Source organism: Hemibagrus wyckioides, linkage group LG17 (assembly GCF_019097595.1).
Source record: "Hemibagrus wyckioides isolate EC202008001 linkage group LG17, SWU_Hwy_1.0, whole genome shotgun sequence".
NCBI lineage: Eukaryota > Metazoa > Chordata > Actinopteri > Siluriformes > Bagridae > Hemibagrus > Hemibagrus wyckioides.
In genome coordinates, this window is record NC_080726.1 from 9846947 (window position 1) to 9870769 (window position 23823).

A 23823-nucleotide genomic window follows, 5' to 3' on the forward strand; every position below is an offset into this window, starting at 1 on the left:
TATTTGACCTTTTACCCTTAATTACCCAGTAATTGTTGATTAATTTTCTATAACAGCAGCTCTGACAGCCGAAACCATTTTCTGTACCACTTACACTCACAGGAACCTGGAGGTACCCTCGGTGGGATGTGGCAAACCCATCGCAGGGCACAATCACACACGCACTGACACACTACAGACAGTTTAGAGATGCCAGTCTGCTTACAACACATGTCTTTGGACTGGGGGAGGAAACCAGAATACCCAGAGGAAAGCCCCAAAGCATGGGGAGAACATGCACATACAGGGCAGAGATGGAAATCATACCCCCAACCCTAGAGGTGTGAGGCACACATGCTAACAACTAAGTCATACATTATTCTTTTTATCATAAAACATTCCCTCCACATACACTGATTAAAACATGTGTGATTGTTGATATTGTGATGTGTTCTATAGAGATGTGTATTTAGCTTTAAAGGAGTCTCCAGTGTCAGCACTTTGTTACAGTCAGCAAGGGAAATCTGTTTACCGACACAGTCCTCAGTACAGAGGGGTTAGCATGACAAGCAGCTTTTTTTCTGTGGTCTTACTAGACATTTAGAGAGACAGAAATAAGCTAGAATGACTCTTAATAACAGTTACAACATAAGCAATAACTGGAACTAACTTTTTTCAACAACATCCAATGAAACAAATGGTTAAAATGCTCTTAAACAAATTAAAAATTGGAACGGTTAACACTTTGCTTTGGTAGAAGAGGATATGGTGTCATTGTAAAATCCCTTTTTTCCTTATTTTAAGTAAGCCAACATGTCCCACTGTGTTTTATTCCTTACCTGCTACACTAAGCTACAGTTACAGAAGTCAAATGTCTGTTTATTCAATTCCCTGCACTGGTCAATGATTTTACATTACATCACTTTGTGTTCTCCTTTCTTAAGAAGTTTAAAGGTGAGGCAGAATCCAATCCAAATAAGTAGTCAATATTATTTACTTGACCTTTGTCTGAGAATAGAGCCTAGTGAAACACTGTGTCTATCTACTAGTCTCAGGAAATGTAATTCTTTTCAAATACATTTAATAAATTAACTTAAAGCTGTGTTTTTGAAGTGTATGTCACTGTCTGTCTCTGTTTAATGATTACTTGTTCTGAACTCATTCTGACAGGTCAAGTAAACAAGATGATTGACGTCTGGGTGCACTGATCAGCCGGCCTCTTTCCCCCGATCCCTCAGTGTCTCAGTGTTAATCCCCGTGAAAGATATGAAGCCTGAGCTGGTGTTCTTACTGCTGTTCCTGTTGCAAACCGGCCACACCGCAGAGGGTACGTTCATTTTCATTACACTTCAGGCCTGTTTAATATCACACAGCTTCTAAATTACTGTTTGGTGTGTAAAATCAATATTTTAGTGATCCTTTAACTGATTGTAGATCAAGCTTGAGCAGGCAAAACTGTAAACAGTCCTCTGTAACAACAATACAATACAAATAACACAGATGAATTTAGAAACAAGAATATTTTAATAGAATTCTGTTTCTGATGGACAGTGTTTCAGTTTTGAACTTTATTCCTTGTACATTTTTCCTTCTAACACCACAATGACAGAGAAAATACAGTTCAATGATAATATAAAATATTTATATGTAGTCATATGACATTATGACACAAAAGGGGTAGGAGGTTCAATTTGCACTTCTGCCCTGTGTGTATGAAGTTTGCATGTTCTCCCTATGCCTCCCTTTTCTTGAAACACTCCACTTTCCTTACCAGTCCAAAGGCATGCAGGCATCTCTAAATTGTCCATAGTGCATGCCTGATTTTGTGTGTGATTGTACCCTGCAGTGGACTTGCACTTTATCCAGGGTTCCCTTGCCTTGTGCCTGGAGTTCCCTGGGATAAACTCCAGGCTCCACATGACCCTATGTAGATACCATAGTTGTGAACAGAAAGTGGACGGACACAAGAGGCACATTTTGGGGGTCATACATAACCATGCTATTGAGGTTGATAAATGTGGGGAAAACACTGTTTACACATTTATAGTTTGTCTATCAGAAGCCATGTGTTGGTATCGTGTTCAGTAAATTGTTCAATATGGTTTAAACAGTCCCATATTCATTTTTCTGTGTGTTCTTTCTGTGCATGTTAGAGTCTTGCATTGAACGATGCGATATCGGCTATGATGCAACCAAACAATGCCAGTGTGACTCTTTATGCAAGTACTACAGGAGCTGCTGCACTGACTATGAGGCACTCTGTGACAATTTAAGTGAGTTGAATCTTCCTTTTCTTTATATAAAAGAGCTGTTTATTTTAGTTTGGAATGGAATAACGGATTGTTGATGTATGATTCTTGTGGACCCACAGCTCGTGGAGACACTTTCCCATCTTTTCCCGAGGATGAGGAGAACAGCACGGCTATGGCACCTACACACAGTGCCGAGAACATGAACACAATGACTCAGTCTCCATCTGTTAACAAAGAGCTAACTTTCTTAACTACTGCTCCACCAATCTCAGACCCTGATGCTGAGGTGTGCAGCGGGAGGCCGTTTAACTCCTTCATGCAACTCAAAAATGGCTCGCTCTATGCCTTCAGGGGTGAGTGATCTATCTATCTATCTATCTATCTATCTATCTATCTATCTATCTATCTATCTATCTATCTATCTATCTATCTATCTATCGATCCATTACTTTAGCAAACAAATCAAAAGTCAACCCATTGCTATTGATTTTGTTGTTGATTATTGCCGTTTTATTCTAGTTGTTAACACTGATCTGTTCAGATTCTATTCGGGTTTTTATTCTTGGAGTTTGTATATGATATGCATTTTTTGTGTGTTAACAGGAAAGCATTTTTTTGAACTGGATGAACGGTCAGTGTTGCCAGGTTATCCAAAACTCATTGAAGACTATTGGGGGATAAAAGGTCCTATAGATGCAGCATTTACACGCATAAACTGCCAAGGAAAAACATACATCTTCAAGGTTTGGAGTCCTGAAAACTAAAAATAACATTTCTCAAATAGTACAGAGGATTCAGATTCAACATAAATATATATTTGTTATTTAGTCATCTTGATTAGTTCTTCATTTTCCCCATTTACCCTTTCCTTTATGTACAATAAGAGTTCAGATATACAGAAAATATATAAAAATCATTACATGCATAAACCAGTGACAAGGATGGGGATGCACTTTTCATTACCAGAGAGAAGGTATGAAAGAGAGAGAAATGAGTTGGAGACAAGAATGATCTGTGAAAAAGAAAGGCTGAGGAACTGTTTTATATATATATATGTATATGGTTCTGTCTTTCCAACTAATTAACATATTATTTTGACAATAGTTACTAGTATTAATATAAAGTAGGTGATCAGAAGGTTGTGAGCTCAAATTCCAGCACCACAAAGCTGCCACTGCTGTGCCCCCTAAGCAAAGCCCTTAACCCTTGACTGCTCAGTTGAATAAATGAGATACCTGCCAAATGCTTTAAATGTAAAATGTATTACTGGGACTGAATCCCATGCAAAGCTCTTTATGGGTTGAATAAAAGCATAACAGGCTTTGCTGCTGCTATAGAAAACAAAATCAACAATGTTCACTTGGGGCCAAAGTTTACATCCTTTCCTGAATATTTTATTCCTCTCATACCACAATCATTTTTTAACACTCCTATTTTTCTTTATTTTTAAAGAAAAGCATCTTTTATCCATTACATTTAGTATTGTAAACACCTGGAATTTCCTCACCAGACTCTCATTATAATTATAGACGAAAACAAAGGTTATGTTAACAAGAAACTGTAAAGACTGTGAAGAATTTCTATGCTAGAACGTTTGCTTTTTCTTTCTTACAAAACAGGACTTAGGGCACCTAACAGAAAACTTCATCATATCAACAATTACATACAGTTAATATGGAGAATCACGCATGACAAGCCTAGTTATCTTCTGTTATAGAAAATAATTCAAAGCCTTCTGACCCATCGGAATCAAACGTATGTTTTGATTAAGTTTTGCTTTTGAGGTTCGTGGAAAAAAATATAATTACATGCATATATTTTTCCAGTTGATGTTGGATTGCACTGCATTAATTAGCATCCTAATTCTCAATTGGAAATGATTGTTTGTTAATCAATGTGAATATCGATTCTTCTGTAATCAGTTATGCACTATATTACAGGGAAGCAAGTACTGGAGATTTGATAATGGAGTCCTGGATGAAGATTTCCCAAGAGATATCTCTGTTGGATTTGAAACAATCCCAGATAACTTAGATGCTGCCTTCGCCATCCCTGCTCACAACCACCATGGCAAAGAGAAGGTCTATTTCTTTAAAGGTTAGAGAAATACATTTTTTTAATATACGATACAGAAATACAGTACTACTTATGGTTATATAGCCATTTTATAATTTCTACTCAGTCTTGCTCTTATTCAAAACTACCCCCTTTAGGTGACCGTTATTATCAGTATGACTTTAAGCACCAGCCGTCTCATGATGAGTGCATTCAGATGTCCAGGATCTTCCCCTCTGCTATCTTCAGAAGATATACAGATTTATATTATGATCGCTGGGCAGAGCACTTCAGCCAGCTCTTCAGTGGATGTAAGCTTTTGAATTTGCATGTAACAGTCGATAAATCTTATAACACAAAATGTAATATCCCGTGTTTCCTTTTACCAGTTGAAAGCCAGCATGGCACCAATCACTTCATTAGTAAAGACTGGATTGGTATCAAACCCCCAGTGGATGCTGTACTGGCTGGAAGACTGTATGTTTCACCTAGATATTTACAGCGGCCCAGTAGAAGGCGTCAGGATCAACTGGGGGGAGTCCGGAGTCAACAGGGGAATCAACAGCTGAACCAACAGTGGAACCAAGACTGGAACCAACAGGGGGACAAATTATGGAACCAGGAGTGGAACCAGCAATGGGACCAGCAATGGAACCAACAGCAGTGGGGCTCGCGGCGCAGACAATCCCGATCTCCTTTCTGGGACACTGTGGTAGAGAGAGGTAGTAGCATCAGGCAAGAATTTAGCCAGAGGTTTGGCCAGGACAACTGGAGAAATGAGGATAGACGCAGGAATGGTTATCAACAGCAGAATGACAACGATTTTGACTACAGATACAACCCTTCTGAGGATGCAACATTCAACCGAATCCGCTGGAGCAGGCCACTACAGAGTGTCTACTTTTTTAAAGGAGGTCCTGAGTTTCAATCCCCAGTTTTCACTGTAATGTGTTTACTGAAATGGTTTGTACAACATAGGTACTGCAGTGCTAAATGGCACCTCTTTTAGCTGGTAGGATCAGTCACACTCATTGCTAATAGGCACAAAAAATGAGCCACTCTCCTCATAGTATAGAATTATACTAATAGCTCAATGACATTCATTGTGCCTCTTTCGAAGCATGCCACCAATCCCACACTTCATTTCATCATATTTCTAGTAGATAGATAGATAGATAGATAGATAGATAGATAGATAGATAGATAGATAGATAGATAGATAGATAGATAGATAGATAGATAGATAGATAGATAGATGTCTTCATGACAGAGGGCTTTGTGGCCTCTCAGTAACATAAGACTTATTAAATTCAAGGTAAACAGGGATGTAATTGATAACAGGAAATAACTTGTTGAATGAATCAGTGAACCCACCACTGATTATTTTCCTAAAACTTACAAGACCTCCCCCTTTTCCGTCTATTAATGCGACAATTATTTGTGTTCAGGTACTTAACTAGCAAGCTGTTGATACAATAATTGTTCTTAAGGCAGATGCACTTGGAGGTTAAATCAGTAGAGTTTATAAATTATAGACCCACACACAGTGCTTTTATCATTTATAAGTGTATATCGAGTACAGTGTGCTAAAAAGTACAATCACTTGGATCTAGAATTTTATTCTAGAAGACTTGTCACAGCGATCGATCTCTCATCGCCTAGACACATTACTCACTTTTTATTTATTTGAAAATTATTCAGTTGTGTGAAAATTAATCAGAAGTGTTTATATAGGACTTTTGTGAGCATACACATTACATTTTTCTCTCTTTCTGTTTGTCTACAGGTCAGTATTACCGATTCAATTTACAGACCAAGCGTGTTGACTTTGCCATTCCTTCGTACCCCAGACCGATAGGCAAATACTGGCTGGGATGCAGAGACACACCCGGAGCAGAGAGGAGATAAGTGTCTAAAATGTAAAATGGGTCTAGTTCAATAATTCTCATACATAGTGCCTGAGACAAATAAATATGTACTGTTTCATGATATGTAATTAATGTAAAGAATAGCATACTTTACAGAACATGCAGTGAGTAAGTGAACAATTGCTTCAATAAGTAAGTGAACAATTTCTAAATCCAAATGTGATCTCTATTAATTTATTCGAAGTGCTGTAAATATGTTTGTCCATCTGTAATTATGGTGCAGTGAAATATTCCTTTTATTTAACCTGGTGAAGCGAGCATTTGTCGATAATCACAAGGTGACTTAAAATAATAAAAAGAATTAGTGTCTGTTCATACAGATTTTCAAGCACCAGATAACAATGTGATATTGAGATAGTGATATTGTCTTTCATTTTTTCCTGACACTAATTTTGATCAAATGTACGTTTATCTCAAGTAAGACAACTAAGAGGGCTATGTCAGGTGGTTTGCCTATAATATACCTCTGCATCTGTAGTTTCTCCATTAATGCCACAAAGACTAAACAAATTCATGGGAAACTTGCAAGGGTTTTCTACACCAGTCACATCTGTGTAGTTGGATTTAAAAGTAAAACGTTGTTTTAAAAGCTAATATTACACATCAAGCTTTCTGCATTATCATCTGATATTTTGGGGTTAATTTGTCCACGGAAACGCACTGAGCAATGAGAGTAAGCTAACATAACGTCTTTCCCCATAGAGGAACAGATTTCCCAATAGACAAATTTGTATCTGATCAAAACACCCCTTGTGTATTGTTCCCACCTCATATAAACAGTACCTGAATTGATTCCTGAGTCATCTTTGAATCAGCTCTTACTTCAAAATCATTAAATATTTATAATCATTAATACAGCTGTGTGAACCCTTATTGTGTAATCCCTCTTTATCACCAAACATCACTCCAATGACTGTATGGATGAGTAATTTTGAAAGATTTATAAAAGAAATAACAAAAGTTTAAAATACATACAAAGGGAGGAAAAACAAACCAGTAAGCTAAGAAGAACTGCGAGTAGGGAGAAAGTGTGGGAGTTTGTTTCATATGGTATAAAATAATACATATATTTTAGATTTACTTCTAACATTAATCAGTTTCAACATAGCATATGAACTACTCAGTCACATGAGTGATTTATATACACATTTTCATATTTCGGCTCTTGATCCGTCAGAGTCTCGTTAGTGATAAGTTCTGATGAAGTAGACACCTCATCTGATACAGCCACTATCTCATAGATAGCTTCACTCTTGTTGTCTGATTCAGAGGGTGTTCTTGTGCCCATGTCCCCCCCTGATACCTGTGTAGTGCTTTCTGGAACACTCTTGAGTATAGATGACAGAGGTCTCTTTGGGGTGCTGTTCTCCAGCAGCGAATCTGTAGCCCCTACTGTACATGGAGAGCTAAGGGAAGTGTGTTTTTTACGGCTGGGCTTCCTAAGGACAACATCTGGCTGTCCTGAAACAGCCGACTGCTCCCACAAGCTGGCACGTGCCCCCAGTTTCCTGCGTGGGGGCTTTGTCACAGCAACCCCCTTACTTTTGGGCTGTGCTGCTTCCTCTCTCTGTCTTTGGATACTGCCCAGTCTGCGGAGCATGGCCTGCACTGGCCCCTCAGAGCTCAAGTCTGCCTTTGATGCCCGCAAAGGCTTGCCTACAGTAACATAAACAGTGGACACCTTCTCCATTCCTGTGTCCATCCCTTGCCCATCAGACAAGGGCTGTAGGCTCTTCTTAGGGTTGGACGGAGTGTTCCGCCTGGTGCCTGGTACAGTTGATTGAGTCCTTGACGGGGTGGAGGCGTACCTTTCAGAGTCTGCCTCAGGTAGGGAGTTAGCTGCTTGTTCCTCTGAGGAGGCTTTTGCATCATCACTTGCCTCCTCTGTCTCACCTTCTGTCTGCCCTTGGCTTCCTTGTGCCCCCTGCAGGCTAGAGAGCATCAGGACTCCCCATGGAGTTTTGGGCTTGCGGGCAAGTTCCTGATTAGATCCACGCCGCTCTTTTGGGCTGAACTTGGTGCCTTCTGCAAAGGAAACAGAGGGCCGCTTGGATTTGGCAATGCTAGAGGTCCTTGGTATGCCGAAAGTCAGAGACATGTCCTCGCTGCTGAACGTTGGTGGCTCAGATAAGAAGTTACACTTCGAGCCCATTTCCTGGAACTGAAGTTCACCTCCTGCAACAGCTGGGATGTCTGTAAAAAGCAGAGAGCTAGTTTTTTAATCAAGTCATACTTCTGGGGGGAAACTGTTACCCAAAAACACCACAAGTCATGGTGCAGAGTCTCTGTACCTTCTCTAGGAGGGACACAGTACACAGCCTCTCCATCCTCATCAGTCTCAAAAGAGTCTGAGACCCAGCCTGAGGGGGGCTCGATGAAGCTGTGGTTGAAGGTGAGCTCTGGATCATGGTGAGAAACTAGCAGCACAACAGGGAATATTATCAATCACTTATACTGAGAGTCTGACACTTGCTGATGTTACAATGAGGAGTGGTCCAGTTCAGTAAAGGTTTTACAATTAGGGCTATCAAGGTAAATTGAACACTTTAGCAAAAATGTAAAAATAAATAAATAAATAAATTGTAACCATCAATACAGCTGTTGTAAACATACCGAATTGACTACTATACTTTTTGGAGGTTGTTTATACCTTTTTTCTGAAAATGTAAAAACTACTGCATCACAATTATAGGTTGCCTTGTTGCAGGCATGGTGCCATAAATGGGACTTGTTTTGTACATTTGTGTATATTTTAGTTGTAAAAATCTTGTACATAATTGAAGCTCACTTCTTTAAAATGGTATAAATATCAAAAGTACAAAAGATGCACCCTTACTAGTACCACCCCTACAACAAGAAAAATACAGTTTGGCACATTTACCTCCAATAGTATAGAGTGAGAATTCTTTTCTGATGATACATACTGAAGGTGTAAATACTTTTTGTAGGATTTGCAACTGCCTTGAGGTGAATACCAATTTGGAATGGAGCACAGGGACCATTTGTTGGACCACTGCAACCAATGCAAAAGAAAACTATTTAACCAAATCTTTTATTAATTGTGTTTAACTAAAAAAAATGTAGTTAAACACACTTACTTGTTTGAGCAAATGACAGCCCTTGCTATAAAATATCACTGGTTTTTCAAATGGGTTATAATAAAAGGATCTAACCTGTAACCCTGGGAAGCCCAGAGGACCAGAGAGTGAGACACGGCATGGCTGAGCTCATGTTGGCTAGCACTGTGTAGACATGATGCTTCATTCGACCTGTTGTACTCCCATCCCCTACTGCCACTCTGCGGTTTAACGGATTGTTTTAAAACGTGTCCACACTGAAAGGATGAATACTAAATGTTCAGATCAAAATTCTAACCTGTCCTTCCCATCAGCTGGAGTTCCACAACAGCAGCAGCAAAACAATAAGGCAAGTATGAGAATCAGCAGAGGAATCAGAAGTCCTGCAAGAAGCCCCGCCCGAAAGCCTGCAATGTGAACACACACACGATGCTTGAGTGTAATGTACAGATTTTTGCTTCAACAGTCCAATGTTTTACCCTGGAAAAAAGGGTTTTATGGACATACTGTAGAGACATTCTCCAGTGGCAGCATGGCATGCATCGTCTCCACAGTCACAGGTTGACGAGCAGTTTATTCCATACATCTTATCCGGACATGAACTGTTACATCTGCATTAGCAACACCTTTGAGTTAGTTCTACTGAAATCACTGTAGTTTACAAGCAACAACACTCACTCTCAAATCCTCTTCAGCAAACTTACCTCTCACCCTGAAAGCCAGGTTGGCAAAGACAACTTCCTGTCACATGATCACAGTGACCGTGATAGCAAGGTCTGCACAGGAAACGACAGCTGTCCCCAAAAGTACCATCGTTGCAAGGCTGGTCACACCTGAAAGGGAAGTGAAAATGACTGTACAGAGCTTCCAGTTAGCGGTGCAACTCAGTGCCTGTGATAATCCTGCTATATATAATTTTTTAATAATATGTTTTTAAAAAAAACTGTCATTTGTCCTTACTCTATATGTATTGTGATATACTCTCATTTAACAGTTTATTAAGACCATCTAGCGTATACCTGCAATATGCAGTTTTTATTTATCAGATATACATTCAGGGTATATGATATATATTGACTGTAGTTCATCTGTTGCTATGCACATTGTGTCAGTCCTCCTCTACCCTTCCATCACTGGTGGAAAGTCCATAGATGCAACTTGATACCTGGGTCCAGTCCAGCCAGGTTCACAGTGTGTACACAGTCCGGTTACTGCATTACATGGTTCCCCATTCCTGCAGTGTGGACACAGCTCCTGGCACCGGATGCCATGGTAACCAAATGGACAGGGCTGATCACACCGTGTGCCATTCCATCCCGGTGCACAGGAGCTGCAGGAGCCGTCCGTTTTAGAGCAGGGGGTGTCTCCTTCACAGTGTCCACATCTATATACAAACATACAGTGTAACAAACACACAACACTTGTACGTTACATAAGCATCTCCATATATGAACACAGAAAGAAAGAAAGAAAGAAAGAAAGAAAGAAAGAAAGAAAGAAAGAAAGAAAGAAAGAAAGAAAGAAAGAAAGAAAGATTATGGAATTAGTTGAATCAGCACAACATGTCCAAACTAGACAGCAAAAAACAGCAGAAAGAAAAGCACCCCATTTCCCATGATCTCCCTCATGAAGTCACCTCTCAAAGCAGCCACTGCCATAGTACCCCGGGCTGCACAGGTCACGGCAGATGGGTCTCTTGTAACCCGGGTGGCACAGACACTCTCCTGTGAGGGGGTCACAGTTGCTGTGGCTCAAGTCGCAGATGCAAGGCCGATCACAGTTGGGTCCCCACCACCCACTTGTGCACTGACACTCGCCTGAATTTTGCTGGCAAGGTGATGTATTGCAGTTGCAGCGATGGCTGCACTTCTGCCCCCAGTAGCCCTCTTTGCAGAGGCAGAGGCCTGTGGCAGGATCACAGCTGGAGGTCCTGGAGTTACACTGGCACACTTTGGTGCAGCTGGAACCCCACCAGCCCTCTTCACAAGTGCAGTTTCCATAGACGGAGTTGCAGCGGCCATGACGTCCACATTTACAGCTGTTCTGGCACAGATTGCCCCAGTAGTTAGGAAAGCATGTGCATGCACCCATAGCAGGGTCACACAGGCCATGAGGGTGACACAGGCACTGCTCACGACAGTCTGAGCCCCAGAAGGCAGGAGGGCAGGCTGCAGAGAACATGAGCTGAATTACTGAAGCATGTCTATGTACTGTACATCATGGAAAATAAGATTAAAGTGTGTTCAAGCATGGTGGAACTGTCTAAAAGGTAAATAACTGTGTTTCCTAAAGCACTGCTCAACTAAAATTATTTTTATTATTATAAAATATTAAAAATACTTCACTAAAAACTGATTTGCTGAGCTGAGTTCAAAGTTGGAAGATACACTAATGAAGTTCAGCATTAATGTAGCAGGATTTTATTGTCCATAAAATAGCCCTATCTTAGCAGCTTATGCTTCTTAGCAGTCACAGATTCCGGTGACTACATTGCATAATTAATCAATTTAGTTATCCATTGAACTCAGAATTTCAGCATATTGTTTTTGGCACCATTTCATGAAAGTCACTCAAGGCTGTGATTTTCTCAGAAGTAAAACTTTGCTTTGCGTTGTGCCTGACAACACGCTAACCCATGATAAAACCCACTGAAGATCACATCCTCTAGTGGCTAATTACTTGTGTTTTTAAACAGTTCACTCCTTTCGATTTCGTAGATTTTTTTTTCACTCTTCTCATAGATTTTGTTATATGTGTTGGCATTTGGGTCTTCTTCTTTTTTTGCCACAGCACAATTTTATAAACTTTCTCAGTATTTATGTGAATAAAGTCTGTGTTCTAAGCTAATTTAAGTAATGTTTGTAATAAACAGATTTGTTTAAATAGTTAGGGTAAATTTGCAGGTTTTATGTAATGCTGCTGTATAAGTCACAGCGCCATGACTATAACAAGGCAAACTGAGACTAGCTGAAACTTTAGTTTGTGTTTATGTGTAAGAAATGTGCGCTAGTTTCATAGAAGTTACACAATTCTACAACATCTATTTGTGATGACAGGAGAAGATACAAGAGACTGAGGAGGTGATGGACGAGTATAACATCAAAGGTGTATTTTCACTTCGTTCCCAGTGCCTGAATGGATGGATGGATGGATGGTTGAAGGGATGGATGCATGGATGGATGGATGGATGGATGGATGGATGGATGGATGGATGGATGGATGGATGCATGGATGGATGCATGGATGGATGCATGGATGGATGGATGAAAGTGTATACTCAGGCATATGTAACGATTTGCTATATTAATGATGTTGTAAGTGTAGATATGTTCCTATGTCTATTATCATTACTATTATTATTAGTAGTAGTAGTATTGAGCTCCAAAATGACAAAGAAGTTTCACTATAGTATCAATATCAGTAATATTACAGTAGTTTAAAAAAAAAAAAACAATTTTACTTTTAGCTAACACTTACCACTTTTACACTCGAATCCAAAGAAGCCTGGATTACATCTGCACACTCCAGGAGACACACACACCTCATTCTGCCCGCAGGCATTCTGTCCTTCACAGAGTGCTAGAGAAAGATAAGGCCAAAGTCCCAAACCCAGTCATGTACAGACAGTTTCAACATCAACAGACAAACTGGGGAAAATATTTCTTTTAAAACAAGGACATGATATGAAGCAGGCTGGTAGCGCTGTTTACTCACGTATCGTGCACTCGTCACCCTCCTGGGCCCATCCTGAACAACACTCAGGTGCCCAGCTCCTGTTTACAAATAAGAACAAATAAGAAATACCTTCATCTAAATGATGATATAAATAATAGAAAAGAAAGGTAGCTTTGTGTTACTGCCTTATGTATTGTACTTTTAATGTAGAAATCTGGCTTCATTTTCATAGTCAATGAAAATTGGTTTAAAGTGTGTTAACATCTTTCATATTTCATATAGATGACACAAGAAAAAAAGCAAGATAAGATATTAAAAGCTTTATAAAGGCTAAATTCCTGTACCTTGGGCTGAGGCAAACATTCCTCCCTGTTGATGAGAGCTTCTGAGTGGAGGCCGGAAAGCAGAGGAAGAGCAGCCCCATGCAGGACAGGACAAAGTTGAGGTACTCCATAACTTTAATCTCAAATCTCCACCAGCGCACACAGGCCGGGTTTGGGACAAGGCTAATGCTCAGCCATGTGGCACCTATCCCGGGCTGTACCGCTGCTCCTCTTCCTCACTCTCTGTATGTCTGCTTCAGGCCTGGCACTTAAACAAGGCTCTGGGAAACCTCTCCTCTTCCCCCCGTGCATTTCCTGCGGAAGTGGAGCTGGCTTCCACCAATTCAATCAGCCACTGGCCTGTTTAAAGACACAACCTAGAATTCTGGGAAGAGGAGGTGTTTTTTTTTTTTTTCTTGTACAGGGGAGAGCACACCAGATGTCATCCCTCTTGTTATCTACTAAGGATTATAAGTCAACACAGGGAAAGAATGGAGTACAATCGAGAATAAAACGGAATTTCCAACACAAGAGTCCAGTGACATCAAAGATTTATTTAGATTTATATTACAAAGGCAAGTTATATTACATCTCCATACAAAAATAATCTGAGCAACATTCACTCTGTGTAAATAACACGTGTGCAGTTTAAACTGGTATAGACAGGACAGGACAGACGTAGTCTCAGTGCCTTTATTTCTGAACACCAGACTATTCTGTCTGATTTTTCCCTAAAGGAAACAGCAGCTTCCTCTGAATGATATCACACAAAGCCTCTCAGATGTACACAATAAATCTCAACTTTACGAAAATCTTTGGCCTTCCAAATAAGTGTTAAGGTTTTTTAAAACCCTGCTCATAACCAGCTGGTTCTTCACCTTACCAGTGATTAAATATAAGCTGGCAAATTGTATTTAATACAGAAATTTTCTGAATAAAACCTATATTTTATATAAGTTCATCCTTATTGCAGTTAAATGCAAAGACCACTCAAAGAGTGTCATAAACTAAATGAATAAAATTCGATAGAAATTTGACATTTGATTGTGGAATTTTCTTTTCCTGACTCTTAAAAACAAGGATGATTTGACATTAAAAGAATAACATCATTTCAGCAGTACAAAACAAATGTCCTGTTAATTGACCCAAAATTAACGCCCCCCCCCAAAAAAAAGGAAATAAATAAAACTCTGTAATGCCCCCTGCTGGCAGAAGACAGTACCAGGGTGATTATCTTTGCTCTTGCTTCTAATATAAGCTGGCATCTTTGGCTTTAAAGATCATACTAAAATACACTCTTTACAAAAATATAACACCTTAAACTCTTATTAATGATGTTTCCTCATATACATTCATGGTGTATATCATATCAACACCAAACTAAAGTCACAAATACAAATTTTTAGTAAACGAAATTAAGATATTTTTGCTCATTGTGAGTTCTTTCTTTTCTATATTCGATTAATAAACACAATTTCTGAGATAAATTTACCTATTATTACAGATTGTTATTGTAGGATATGTCCTCTTTTCTTTTCTCCATTATGTTCAAATTCACACAAATGCCAGACTGTCTTAGAGTCCAAATATTTTCCATGATTTTTCTTTTTAATTTAATCCTACAATCTTCTGTGAGCTTTTTTTAGGTAATTTGCTCTCATTGGTTAGCTGTACGGCTAATTCTGATTTAGCTGGTTAGGTCCACACTCCTGCCGGTGTTGTGATTGGGGAAAAACATTAAGGTTCTCAAGAAGAGCCTCTAGGCCCATTCTCCACTTCAGGCACGTGCTCATCTGCGTTGATGATTTCCCATGCAGAACTGCTGGTCTGATGGCCACTCCTATCACTGCCCGAGCGGCTCAGATAGCCAAAGCTGATATGACAAAGCAGGCAGAAAACAAACGACTTTAATGAGTAATGAGGTCATAGAAAAGCAAAGGAAATTCCTATGAGCACACTGTCAAGTAAGTCAGCATGAGATAAGAGGAATAAGATCTTTCGGTCAGAGGAAATGACTTACAGATTGTCTTATTTAAAAAAAGGGGAAAGAACATTCTGTTTACTTCTTCAGACATTATGAGCTTATGAAAGTACCCATCCATGCATTAATTCTCTACACCGCTTATTCTACTGTGACTTAAACACACATGATGTCATAATTACGATTTCCCCGGAGGACTTGAATGCACAGACCGCTCACCGCTCTCTCAAAACCAACACATTCCTCCACCAGTAACTCAAATATCAATGCTTATTAAGATGTTATGATTGTTAATCACAGGTAACAGATAACTTACAGGGTTCTGATGCGTGATTCCCGAGGTCTGCTGTCAGGACAGTCTTCATCCTTTCTCTTTTCAAACAAAGGACCTTTCTCTTCATCACTGCATGAACATAAGCAACACAAATGTTGAAAATCACATCACAGAATGGCACAAAATGACTTTATCATGACTCCGGCTCGAACCTGCTGCATTCGTCCTCTGGTATACCCAGCATTTTAGCCTTAATGACAGTCCTCTGTTTCTTTATAGCTCCACGCACTGCTTCCAATAAGAATCCAGGACATCTCTCATCGTTCAGGATCTCCCTGTAATTTCACACATGAGAGGATTTCAGTTTTTGTCTCATGAGAACTGAGAGCAGACTGCTTAAAGAGGTGTGAAAGTATACAGGTATGGATAGGTGTTTCAATGTCTGTCTAAACAATCATACTTAACATTTCTTGCTCTGGCTTTCTTGTGTAAAAGACAGGATTTTCTTGCAATGATATGTTAGTTTAGTGCTGGTTTATTTATAGTGAATGGAAATTTAGCCTGACTACAGGAAAGTACCCAAATAAAATAATATTTTAATGTTCATATTCAATGAAAGGGACAGTGCTGCATAAAATACTCTACTAAAATCAGTTCACAACATCACTAATGCTTGAGGAACCTATATCTGTATAACCTAAAATTTGAAATATTGAATCTAAGAAGTAAAATATATATTTTAACAAAATGCAAAAAAGTAATTACTATGAGATGCATTTATTAATTTTTTATGATAAATCTAAATTTCTTTTTTGGGGGCATTATTGATATCTCCAGGGCATTTTAACTATTTAAAAAAGATCACAAAAATAATTCCACCAAAGTTAATGCCAGCATGTCCTCAAAATTGATACATAAACAAACAAAATAAAATTAAAATAATATCTCTACTATAAAATAAAATAATAATATCTGCAAGTTTAATTGAACATAAACCTAGACATGCTAAAAGTGTACTAAAACTGTGCTAACTAAACATACACCTGAAGCTAGGTCAACAAACACGTTTTATATTTCTGTTATCATCTCCATCTCTCTCTTTCTGTGTGTCTCTCTCTCTCTTTCTGTGTCTCTCTCTCACCGCTGGTAGAAGGCAAGCTCTTCTTGCATCAGGAAGAGATTGGCCTTTAGCTCATTCCTCTCAAACAAAATGTCTCGTATTTCTTGCTTGGTGAAACACGGCCTATTCGGGTCCAGGAGGTCAATGATCACCTTATACGTCATGTCAATGGGTGGACTATTCTGTAAAAAAAAAAAAAAATAGTGTTGGATTATGATGTTCTAAACCATATAGACTGTTGTAAAAGCCAGGAAGTGTGTGGTAAAATTCTAGAGCAATATTTTTTATAACATGTGACACTAATTCATGTCTGGTGACTTGCCAATGATTACACAGAAACAACCCTCTAAAGTCATCATAGCCTGGCCTGATTCTAGTATATAAGAGTGCGCTGAGGTGTCACGAGATATTTATTTGCCTGCTTTACAACAGTGTGCTTTACGTACATTTCGTAATGTCTTTGATCCACTTCATTTCTAAGTGAATTTCTTTTTACTGGAACTCACGTAAACTCAACTTGTGAGAAAAATGTACTTTCCCTTTGCTATTGCTGTGCGTTTCCTGTTTTTTTGCACTAGATTTTCTTGAGCTTAATCAGTTCTCCATTCACACACACATACACACACACACACACACACTAAGACATACCCCCCCCCCCCCCGTTCTTACCGGGTTAGGAGCAGTGTTTGCCTTGGCCTGCTCTAGCTGTGTGACGAGTCGTTCTACTTCTTTCTGTTTCTCACTCAGCTCAATCTCGAGGTCTACCTTCCTCTCGGCAGTGCTCTTCAGCTGAGCCTGCATCATGCTCTGTTTATTCCTCAGCTCTCCGTTCATCTTCATAAAGCGATCCAACTGCTCCTGAAGCTGAAACACACCACCACAATACCTGTACATTTATTTTATGCTTATGATCAACATAAATTTAAATTACTCCCTGCCTTTTTGGAAATGTTTGGAAATGTTTACACTGGCTAATATTTTCAAAACACTATGTAACCCACAACAGTGTGCTTTATGAATGCTGCATTTCATCAAAGTCTGGAATACACAAAATGCAAACTGTATGCAATCGGTGTCGAAGACAACTTGTTCAGACTCGTCTCTTGTCAAAGGTGGGGCAGGCTGCGGTTTAGCTTTTAGCTTTTGTGTTATTCTGCCAGGTGCATAGTAATGTGAGACTTGATCATCTGATTCTTATAAAACACTTTGCTGGCTGTGAGACAGTAGCTGGATTAATATGAAATGTACAATACACCAACCATCATACACACACAAGCCACTGATCTCTGATTCCTGGGCTAGGGTGAGACAACATATTTTTCATTAGTGCTTTATTTAGCAAATTAACGTTTTGTTTTTTCTAAATCAGGCTTTTGGGACAAGTTCAGATTTGGCTAGCTTATCTAGATATTCTGGTTGGTCCATCCAGATAATTAAAGCTACTTGTGTGTAATTAATATCTCTGTGTTTGCTCTTTTTGTTGTGTGGTGTGTCTAGACCAACTTTACAACAAGTACTTGTCTTCAAGCTAAACTGTCCAAAATCATGTGGATTGTTAAAACTGAACACTTTTTTTTTTGCTATCAATTGGTGATGGTAAGAGACGATGTTAGGAAATACATTTCACATATTGAGGCTGAAAGTCATGAACTCTCCTCCTGAAAACATGCCATCAAAATCTGATGTGAGAATTTGGTATTTGTTTGTATCAGAACCAGCATTTACTTCTTCAGCAATTTGAGCAACAGTAGCTCATCTGTTGGATCGGATCACACGGGCCAGCCTTCGATCCCCACTTCGTTCACCACTGTTCCTTACTTGGACCACTTTTGATAGATACTGACCACTGCAGACCGGGAACACCCCACAAGAGCTGCAGTTTTGGAGATGCTCTGATCCAGTCGTCTAGCCATCACAATTTGGTCCTTGTCAAACTCGCTCAGATCCTTACGCTTGCCCATTTTTCCTGCTTCTAACACATCAACTTTGAGGACAAAATGTCCACTTGCTGCCTAATATATCCCACCCACTAACAGGTGCCATGATGAGGAGATCATCAGTGTTATTCACCTCACCTGTCAGTGATCATAATGTTATGCCTGATCGGTGTAAATATTATTTTCAGGGTGGAATATTGTGGTTACAACAGTCAGCTAGTGATACTGAATTTGCAGCACACAGAACATTCACCAATAACCAGCAGAGGACAAAATACAAAAACTGTTTACTTCAGTGAAAGTGTTCTACTTACATTTCTACTTGAACTAAAGTACAAATGTGAAAAGTTAGTTTACTAATATTGTTTTAATGATCAATTTAATGATCAGTTAATTTTTCTGAACTATGTTTACAAGAGTAAACAAGATTCAAGTGAATTGCCATACCGCTTCCACCTCTTTAGACATCTTGGATATCTCCTGCACTTTGGCTCTAAGCTCGTCACGCTGTTTATCCACCACCTCTTTAAGTTTGAGCATCACTTCTCTCTCCTGACGCTGTGTACGGTCTGAGGGGAAAAGGAAAAAATACTGTTAACAGAAATAATGGACAGAGGTCTCTGAGATAGGATTCAGAATTATCACACCTAGGTAATGGCACAGTACGACAGCAGAGGATTGGTCCTAGGTGTAAATAAATGTGTGAATGTGTGTGTCAGGCACTGATATAGACTGGGGTCTCATCCAGGGTGTATAATCACCTCATGCCTAGTGTTTTTGGGATAAGCGCCATATTTCCATATGTAACCATGACCAGGATAAAGCTGTTACTAAGGATGAATGAATGAATGAATAAATGTATAATCTTGTAATTTATGTACTCATGTGAATGTACTCCATGAACAACAGCCTAAAGGAATACTGTGTTAAAAATCTAATCCTTATCAGCTACATCTGTAAAGTAAAACAGACATCTAAGGTCAAAAATATGTAAGAATCTAATATAAATGAAACTAATAATGGCTTTAACTTAACTAGCTAGCTATAAGTGTGTGTGTGTGTGTGTGTGTGTGTGTGTGGTTGGTTGTGAAGATGTGTTTGCTGTACAGTTCACCTTCTTTAGAGAGGGAACTCTCCAGGCGACCCAGCAGCTCTTGGTTCTCTTCCTGTAGCTGCATCACTTCCTTCTGCATTGTTTCCATCTCCAGCCTCCATTTCTGTTCCTTTTGCTGCCATTCCTGCTGAAACCCACACACACCCACACCATCAAACAGTGCTGGAACACACTCTTGACAGAAGATTCAAGCAACTGACAGACGTATGGATGTGAACAGTTTTTACATGCAGGTATATACCCAGCAGATTACACTGAATATTTTGAGTTATTTGTTTAGAATCTGGATCTTTCAATAATGTGGTTTTAAATTGTCCAGTAGAACTGGGTTATATTTGAACTAGTGCCACGTGTCGAACGTGGGCTTTTTGCATATATGAATTTACAGCCAGTGAAATTGTGAGAAAATAGCTCATGCGAAATAACAATGATAACCTGAAATAAACCTTTAAATTTACACTATATAAACAAACGTTTTGGGACACTGAATTCAGGGGTTGTTTTTCAGGGGCTGGGCTTGGCCTCTTAGTTCCAGTAAAAGTAATTCTTAATGCTTCAGCATACCAAAACATTTTGGACAATTTCATGCTCCCAACATTGTGGGAACAGTTTGGGGATGACCTGACCTCAACCTGATCTTTGGGATGAATTAGAGCAGAGACTGTGAGCCAGGCCTACTCATCCAACATCAGTGCCTGACCACACAAATGTGCTTCTAGAGGAATGGTCAAAAATTCCCATAAACACACTCCTAACCTTTGTAGAAAGCCTTCCCAGAAGAGTTGAAGCAGTTATAGCTGCAAAGGGTGGGCCAACTCCATGTTAATTTTATGTGCATGTAAAGGCAGATGTGCCAAAACTTTTGGCAATATAGTGTATATTAAAGTACTGTGTTCAGTTTTATTATGTTTACCATTTAAATACCCAGCTTGTTATTCAGTAATTCAATTAACTGTACGATTAACATAATTCACAGAATTCATATTAAGGCATATACAGTAACCACACTGAAACTAACATTAAAGTATTGCTGAGAGATTGAGAACTGTACATCTGATCCTGAGAGTCAAGGGCACAACAATCTTGTATTAATATCTTTGTGTACAGAAAACGAGACCATGCGCGTGGTATTTATAAACAGACAAACACCTGTATTACTTGACTGACCTCAACCCAATAGAGCACTTTTGGGATGAATTAGAGTAGAGACTGCGAGTCAGGCCAAAACTAGGACGTCTGCCTTCACATGCACATGAATGTAATATGGAGTCGGTCCACCCTTTGCCGCTATAACAGCTTCAACTCTTCTGGGAAGGCTTTCCACAAGGTTTAGGAGTGTGTTTATGGGAACTTTTGACCATTCAACTAGAAGCGCATTTGTGAGGTCAGGCACTGATGCTGGATGAGAAGGTCTGGCTCGCAGTCTCCATCCTAATTCATCTCAAAGATGTTCAATCAGGTTGAGGTCAGGACTCTGAACAGTTCATCCACACCAAACTCGCTCATCCATGTCTTTATGGACCTTGCTTTGTGCACTGGTGCCCGGTCATGCTAGAACAAGAAGGGGTCATCCCCAAACTGTTCCCACAAAGTTGGGAGCATGAAATTGTCCAGAATGTCTTGGTATCCTGAAGGATTAAGAGTTTCACTGAAACTAAGGAGCCAAGGCCCCTGAAAAACTACACCCAAAACTACACACTACATTCAATGATTTGGAAGGGTGTCCCAAAATGTTTGGCAATATAGTGTCATTTAGCACACTAGATATGATCTGGTGAAGATAAATGAAATGAAAACTAATCAAATCAGTTTCATTTCTGGGTTGTAACACCACAATATGTTTATTTTGCAAGATATTGCATAATTTAGTATTGTACAAAGCATTTTAGTTCATAAATAGTGATTTGATAGTCATAGACCGAAATAGGGTCTGAAAGTGTGTATGGGGTTTAAGTGGGGAATGTGTTTGTTTGTGTTTTTAGCTAGTTTTAGGGTAGGTTTGACCTGAAAACCTGAACATTATGTTCTCTGAACTTGTTTTGTGCACGTGATCTGGATCTGCTTGCTTATGATGACCGCATTTGGCATAAAAATCCCCTGTGTTACACAGCTGTCCAGTGGTCATCTAGTCTAACACAACCTGTGGCGATTTACCTCGCAACTCCGGAGATTTTGTATCGGGTGGGGATTAAACATGACTTTAATGCTTTGGAAACGCTATTGTGATGAAATACAATTATCACACTTATAACCTGTTATGTGTAAGATATTCTTCTGAAAAGACGTTCACACTGAGCTAGCAGCCTGCTTAATCCAATATGGCTTCTTACTGAACATTATAGCCTCCGTGGTGCGTGTCCTACCCTATGGAGTGCACTTATATAGGAAGTAAAGAGACATTTGGGAGTTAGGATAAATTACATTTCTCTAATTATAGTGACATTATGGTCTGGGGTACAAAACTAAACTTTTCCTGGTGAAATGTCGGACCGTGTGTGTGTGTGTGTGTGTCTTACGCGACTGTCCGTCTTGTTAGTCTCCTTCTTTTGAACCTGTAGTGTTTCAAACGCCCTCAGTAGATTTTCCTCCTTAGATTTCTGTGTGTGATAGCTGGCTGTGAAGCTCTCCAAGAGCTCGAGGACTTTCACTATCTTAGGCACCAGAGTCTCGACACTCGTCTTGCCATAGCTGTCGATGAGCTTTTCCACATCGGAGCCGATCACCTTGGCAATGTCGTACACATCGTCCACGGCTAGAGAAGAAATGGTCCTTTCGAAACACTCGTGCAACTTTGTTCCCTCTTGGTTGGACTTGATGGTTTCCATCGCGGAGTCAAAATATCAGGAGCTGAGAAGAAGAAGAAGACAGTAGATCCCCATGAAAGCACGCGCAGCAGCCTGGCATTTCAAGGGCTATTCCGAGAATGTGGTTGGTTTTGTATGGTTTCAGGTTTCGGTTTTGACCCAATGACAGTCCATGGAGATCAAGCAATAAACAAGACGCCTTCTGTGTCCCTGTCTAGTTTAACAGATTACTCCGATTGATCCGATGTGATCCATTAACACGTTGTAGAATGGGATCCACAGCTTAACACCTACACCAGTCAGCTCCAGTGTTTGCATAATGCACTCCTACACAACACAACACAACACAACACAACACAACACAGTGGGAGCAATAAGGACCTCCTGGCTTATTTCCCTATTTCTGGATCCTCCTTCTCTCCTGACCAATGAAGCTGAGTGGTGTGTTCAGGATCACTCAGCAGATCTTACATCTATACAGTATAAAGCTGAGTACCAGTGAATACTCATAATACACAATGTATGTATGTAACATTATGTGCACAACGTTTTAGATCCTCCTAATTATATATGGACTTTTAATAAGTCAGGGTATCATGCATATAAATAGTGCTTTTAGTGTAGACACTATTAGTAAGACTGGCGGAAATCCCTACTGTGAAAGAGGAACTTTTTGAGAAATGTGTTTCTGAAAGTTTCCGAAGGCCCCTCAGTAACCTTAGGATTTTATATTTTTAATGCCCGGTACCATTTAAAAGGAAACATTACCCTAAACTACACTACACATATATTTATACCGATCAAAGGTATCTGGACACATGTCCATCACACCCATATGGGCTTTTTCTCAGAAGAATGGTTGTTATAACAGCACTTATGACACAGGTTATAACCTTCACAGTGTAATAATATCTGAAATGGGATGTGCAGAAAGCATGTAATGGTATGATTAGTCGGGTGTTCTTACTTTTAGACATATCTAAAAGTGTATCTGTAATGTGTTTAATGATTCTGGTTCAAATTTGTTAGTTGGTGCTGTATTTTTGTTATTAATGTGAGAGGTTAGTGGTTCTAACCTGCCTAATATTGTGTTGGTCACCCATTGTGTTGGTGTATTCTGACACCTTTCTATCAGAACCAGCATTAACGACTGTTAAAACTAAGCAAAATATTTTGCTATCAGTTGGTCCTGGTAAGAGACAATTTTAGGAAATACATTTCACACTATATTTAGGCTGAAAGTCATAAAATTTGAGTATTGGTATTTGTTTGTTCAGTTAGGTAGGTAAAAGTAAATTGGCTTT

The 23823-nt window shown here is 39.4% G+C and overlaps 3 protein-coding genes across 5 annotated transcripts; 1 reads left to right on the forward strand and 2 right to left on the reverse strand.

Moving 5' to 3' along the window:
• The first annotated feature begins 1163 nt into the window (after positions 1–1163).
• Positions 1164–6212, forward strand: vtna (vitronectin a). Its single transcript, XM_058413650.1, has 8 exons — positions 1164–1306; positions 2133–2252; positions 2351–2584; positions 2835–2974; positions 4172–4328; positions 4445–4597; positions 4676–5200; positions 6073–6212. The coding sequence occupies exons 1-8, from the start codon at positions 1246–1248 to the stop codon at positions 6192–6194; spliced, it is 1512 nt and encodes a 503-aa protein (XP_058269633.1). The 5' UTR covers positions 1164–1245; the 3' UTR covers positions 6195–6212.
• Positions 6213–7134: 922 nt separating this feature from the next.
• On the reverse strand, positions 7135–13584 carry scarf1 (scavenger receptor class F, member 1). 2 transcript variants are annotated; one of them, XM_058413642.1, is made up of 12 exons: positions 13311–13584; positions 13006–13064; positions 12769–12870; positions 10928–11459; positions 10457–10675; positions 9996–10124; positions 9799–9902; positions 9590–9698; positions 9388–9512; positions 9096–9227; positions 8506–8631; positions 7135–8407 (listed from the first exon to the last, which is right to left on the reverse strand). In XM_058413642.1, the coding sequence occupies exons 1-12, from the start codon at positions 13418–13420 to the stop codon at positions 7335–7337; spliced, it is 2820 nt and encodes a 939-aa protein (XP_058269625.1). In that variant the 5' UTR covers positions 13421–13584; the 3' UTR covers positions 7135–7334. The 2 variants fall into 2 exon arrangements, with proteins under 2 accessions (XP_058269625.1, XP_058269626.1); XM_058413643.1 differs by lacking the exon at positions 9096–9227 and having other exon boundaries at positions 13311–13578.
• A 230-nt stretch (positions 13585–13814) lies between these two features.
• On the reverse strand, positions 13815–22882 carry rilp (Rab interacting lysosomal protein). Of its 2 annotated transcripts, none has more exons than XM_058413654.1 (8): positions 22232–22882; positions 19716–19842; positions 19049–19170; positions 17334–17528; positions 16686–16846; positions 15757–15879; positions 15587–15673; positions 13815–15162 (listed from the first exon to the last, which is right to left on the reverse strand). In XM_058413654.1, exons 1-8 carry the CDS (start codon positions 22538–22540, stop codon positions 15036–15038), a joined length of 1251 nt encoding a protein of 416 aa, XP_058269637.1. In that variant the 5' UTR covers positions 22541–22882; the 3' UTR covers positions 13815–15035. The 2 variants fall into 2 exon arrangements, with proteins under 2 accessions (XP_058269637.1, XP_058269638.1); XM_058413655.1 differs by having other exon boundaries at positions 19716–19839; positions 22232–22880.
• Positions 22883–23823: the final 941 nt, after the last annotated feature.